At 38.6% G+C, this 5301-nt stretch overlaps 1 protein-coding gene across 1 annotated transcript; it reads right to left on the bottom strand.

Moving 5' to 3' along the window:
* Nucleotides 1-3771: 3771 nt before the first annotated feature.
* On the bottom strand, nt 3772-4836 carry LOC142979431 (enhancer of split mbeta protein-like). Its single transcript, XM_076124325.1, has one exon. The coding sequence runs from the start codon at nt 4765-4767 to the stop codon at nt 4156-4158; it is 612 nt and encodes a 203-aa protein (XP_075980440.1). The 5' UTR covers nt 4768-4836; the 3' UTR covers nt 3772-4155.
* Nucleotides 4837-5301: the final 465 nt, after the last annotated feature.

The raw sequence follows: 5301 nt of genomic DNA, 5'->3' as shown, positions 1-5301 counted from the left end.
ATCGTGACTTCTACGGTCTTATGCCCGGTTTTTGAGTAAATTTAACGGTAGTTTATCTATTCAATAGCGTTTTTTTATATGAGTTATAGTTTTAACGCTATTGAATAGATAAACTACCGTTAAATGTACCTCAGAAACCGGGGTTTAGTCAGCCGTGAATAAGACATGCGGTTGCAGTATTCCTGCAACAACCATACTACTACCTCGATTAGATACCTCAATAATCCACATCAGTCGATAAATCCCGTGAAGATCATGCGACGATGATGAATACGGATGTAGCCAATTACATTGATAAGATTATCACGTGTCTGTCCGATTATGTTGACGCAGGAGACATTGTTCACACACCGACGTTATGCAATACAGATACATTATCTCGCCGAAATAATCTTGTGCTGTTTTAAAATTATGTTGTGCTAATTTTATCTTAATTGTAGAGCAGATAGTGTGTGAGATGGCACATAGTTCCTTTCTCTAATTCATAGTGAAAAAATGAAGTCAGCCATCAGCATCATAAATCGGAAGCCTAAGTTTATTTTTTTCGACAATATAGTGTTGTTAATCAATATTAATTATTTATTTCATTGCAAAAGCCGTTGGGTTTGTTTCTAGCTGAAAAACAATGTTAGGTACGTACAGCATGCTCATCAGAGCACTTGTACTTTCCCGAGGACTTTAATGCACTTAAAAATGAAAACAGTCGTCACCAGTTGCAATACGGGACGCAAGAAGATTAACAATAACAATAACATGTAAATCCCCGTCTTGTTGAGAGTCACTACTCGTATTCTGGACAGCAACATAAGAATTTTCTGAAATATATTTTATTGTCATCTTACAGTAATGTTTTAGTTTCCAAGTCATGCGGAGAACTCGTAATGATAAATGACAGACATGCAACTGTAAGCAAAAGCATGCAGATCCTTAGTGCATAATTAGTGAGAGATTAAGAGGCGTGTAATTTACTATACATAGTTCTGAAGATAACCCATTTCTCCGAGGTCACCACGCGGTGGTGATTGCACGATACACTCTGTAATTTTCTCTCATTCGCTGATCTCATGAAAACGCGTGTGTCATACATTCCACGACTTATATAATTCTCACATTGTTTGTTTATAACTGCAAGGCAGTCTTTGTTAGCTGTTTTTTCTCCTTTCTTATCAGGGAATGCTAAAAAAATACATTTTCATCATTTCGGGACAAGTAGGAGTTTTACAGTGTTGACCACACAACTCGAGATAGAGTCCAGTCTAAAATCGGTTAAGAATCTACAATTTTCTGCTGGTTGATATTCGAGTATTGGGTTGCTAATATAAAAGACTCTTAAGATCAAGAATTCATCTCTGATTTCAAAAATATGTTTTGTATTCCACCTCTTATTTAGAAGTAAAAAAAAGCACATCAAACTTAGTCATGAAACATATTTTAGAATACCAAAATCACAGTGTGAGTCATATTTCAACAGTTAATAAATTAGTAATATGTTATTAGCAATAATTTGACAGTCTAGCATCATTTATATGAACTTGGACATATCTACATATGCATGATGCAATATAAAGAAGTTCTGAACAAACGTTCATAAGCTTATCATAACGTGGAAATGTCATCCGAGTAATTTATAGCCGGTGTTGAGTCATGTGATAAAGGGCTCTAGATTATTAAGAATATTTGAACACACATACTCACACATCAATTTTAGCTAAGAAATTATGATTAATTTACTTTTTCATAGTGCTATTTTTCTCCGTTCTTCAAAACGGAATACTTAGTAAAAAACTCTTCTTAGGGTTTGTGTCCAGGGGTTAATATTTGCATCGCTGCCTAAGGGCTGTTAATGAGACCTAATAATAAGCTTAATTACACTTAATGAATCCGAAAATCAAATTTTGTTATTAATAACTTAGTCTTGTTTTTGTAAAAATATTATGTAATTGAAAAGGATTCGCACCAACATATTGCAATCGAAGTACCTAATAGGCACTAGTCCTAGACCATTTTGCGTCATCTTTCTGATGCGCCACTGGCGACCAAAGTCCAGTGTGCGGTCCAAAAGTATCAATTCATATGACGTCAATCCATACTATATAATATAATTGTTGCTTTTCTACGTCATAAAGAACGTATGCATAAGTTTGGAAAAACTTGTGAATTTTACAGAGCAAAGTCTAGTTTGCCGTCCTATTTATTTATCTAGAATTATCTGTATTCTAGATAGTTAACATCTTTATTGTATTTACATAGTTTTATTGTACCTAAATTGATACATTTGGTTCTTTGATTACTCATATAGCCATATTGTTACGTTATTTAGAGCAAATAACTTAATTTTACATTATCCTTAAACTCTTGATGACGAAATAAATAATAGCGTGACATTTCATCCGTCATAATGTGTAATTTGTTCGTAATAGGGAATTTATTGGAACACAATTTAATATAAAAGCCATTGATTTTAATAAATGACGGATGAAATGTTGAAATACCTAACTTCAGTGATTAAATAAAGTTCTTTAGGAATTCTATCAATAGTATTACTGCAATTATTTCATGTAAATTTCAATGTCTGATTTCATTTTTCTATAATAAATAAAGTAGAAAAGTAACATGAACTTACCTTATGCCTAGTGGCGCTGGAGTCTACCAATGTCTGTCAAGTTCAACTAAACGTTAACAAAACAGAGCTTATTTTGAAGCACACTGTGCTTTCAAAGCTTTTCTTAATCTCAAAGCTTTACCCCAGATGTCGGTAGTAAGGCCAATGTTTACTTTCCGCGCATCACCGACAGATGGCGGTACTTGCCTCGTTTTAAGAAGAAACCCAGTCCGCGAGCATTCAATAAAACAGGTAGACAGATCGTTGCGTTAAATCAAAGACGATGAGGTGAGATATGTTCCTAAGCGAGTTTTACCTGAATCTCTAATCATAATAATAACAATAAAGTGATAATTTACTGTGACTTATGGCTACACACGGATTAAATTCAATATATGACTGTAAATTGACACCAAAACCATATGAATTTATAATTAGTTTAATAACTATATTTTGCCTCTAATTAACGACAATGTTATTATGCAGTGTGATGCGTCAATGTAAACTGTTAAATGGTTTCTGTTTCACCTTGATCGATAACCGGCCTAAAATTTATTCATCGACATCTACATTCAATGAGGCATAAACACTCTGGATAATGAGCTTGACTTCATATCCCTGACATAGGTGTGATATCGTGTGATACAAACAAGTACAAGGCGCCCAGTTTTCTCCGCAGCTTCCAGAAGAAAAATATTACTTACCCAGTACCAGTTTTAATTTATATTAGCCCTTACAACTTGTACGATATCATCAATTTTAATAATGTTGGCGCACGTCTCAATTCTAAATAGACAGGTTGTTTACATGTTTTATTAACGTGTGTATCGTGGTAGCAAGAATAATTATCCTTTAATGTCACCAGTGGAAAGTATTGATACTAAATTTACATGAATTATCGACTCGGGTATGTGAGAATATCGTAAACAGGAAAGTTACCAAGCACGCGCTTCGCGCCGTGTCAGAGGTCCAAGTCAAGACCTTAACCTCTTTTAATATTTATCACTGTCTCATTTGCTATGTTTCGTTTATATTTAGCTGTTTCAGTATTAACTGTCTATTTTTAAGCATTCGATGTTAATGAATATTTTGATATTTAGTTTACTATAGCGTGATTTAAAATTTCTAAATCACGTGATTAGGGTAGTTGGTGGAATAAAATGCAGAAATAAGGTAGATAATATTTTTTTATTAACTTACTCTCTCGTATTTTTTTCACAATTCTGTGAACTCTTTTCAACGATAAAAAATATAACAATGCGAACTTTATCATGTTCGATACAACATTTCTTATACAATAATATTATTACTCTTTAATATCACAAGTACACTTAATCCTAATTTTTATTAAAGCTTTCAAGTTTGAACTTACTAACTATGATTTTTTTAAACTTATTCTACTGAATGTGAGATCTAAAGTTATGTTGATATCGTAGACACGAATCACTGTAACTGTTGGATGATAGCGGACACATAAGTGCGCGCGCGACTCCGATCGGTGCTGGAACAGATGTGACCGCGGAGCCGGGTCCGCCAGCTCCACTCACAACTGTTTACCAGGGCCGCCACACGGCGGGGCTCTTGCTGAACGTGTTGGTGGTGCAGTCCAGGGGCGTCGCGGTGTGCATGTGCACGGGAGAGGCTGGCGGCGACGGAGTCACGTATCCAGAGGTGGAGGAGGCAGTCGACAGAGCGGGGCTGGGCGGGCTCGCCGGAGGTGTGTCGGCGGAGGCGGCCGCGCGCTGCATGTCGTTGAGTCTGTGTCCCAAGTGAGTCATCAGCTGGGTTCCCAGCCTCACATCCACTCCAGGGATGGAAGCCAAGCAGCGGGACACTTCGTTGGCGGCGTGAGTGAATCCAGCACGGAAGCGGTCGGCGTCCACCGTCGGGTTCAGCGAGAGGCGGCGCTGACGGCGGAGCTTGTGAAGGTGGCGAACGGTCAATTCCAAAATATCGGCCTTCTCCAATTTTGCAACATTTTCTCCTTCGGACTGAAGAGCGCTGACCATCAACTCTTTGAGTTCGTCGAGGCAGCGATTGATGCGAGCGCGCCTTTTGCGCTCGAGCATCGGCTTCATCACTTTGCGGTATTGATAAGTGCGCGAGACTGGCTGCGGGCCGTCGTCTGCGATCGAATACGCGATCTCGTAAGACATGTTGGACATTTGTGTGAGCGAGTGGGGAGTGTGCGTTAGCGTTGAGCGTTGAACGCGGAATGCGGTGCTCTGCGCTGGCGGGGGCTTATATAGGGAGCGTAGGGCGCAGCGATCGTGGGAACGCACCGAGCCGTCGAGTTCCCACACGCGCCACCTGTGCGGAGCAGCTGCCGGCGAGGGGCGCGGGGGGACACGCGCTCGCCGCGCGTGCGCGCCGTAAACAATCGCGCGCGGGCGCACGCCGCGACGCCTGGCCCCGGTAATTGCCGCTGTTGCGGATTCTATGCTAAGTCGCTACTGTCTAACCTAGGACTCTGTTTAGATAACGCCATGTATCATTTTAACAATTGTAACGGCCTGGGTCATGTCAGTTAATATAACTGCTATTTCACACTTGAGTCAGGATATTAATAGCGTTTAAAGAATTAAATATTAATTTACAATATTTGATTTCAGATAATTGTCATAATTTTTAAATAGAAGGTATAAATTAAATTAATAAGAAAAATAAATTGGTAGTTTGAAGTTTCGTAGCACCTTGTA

Source organism: Anticarsia gemmatalis, chromosome 16, assembly GCF_050436995.1.
Source record: "Anticarsia gemmatalis isolate Benzon Research Colony breed Stoneville strain chromosome 16, ilAntGemm2 primary, whole genome shotgun sequence".
In the NCBI taxonomy this organism is placed as follows: domain Eukaryota; kingdom Metazoa; phylum Arthropoda; class Insecta; order Lepidoptera; family Erebidae; genus Anticarsia; species Anticarsia gemmatalis.
The sequence above is the reverse complement of the archived record's forward strand: the minus strand, read 5'-3'. Positions and strand labels throughout refer to the sequence as shown.

Excerpts from the sequence above, each read along its gene's own strand:
- LOC142979431 (XM_076124325.1), bottom strand. The coding sequence starts at position 4,767 with ATGTCCAACATGTCTTACGAGATCGCGTATTCGATCGCAGACGACGGC.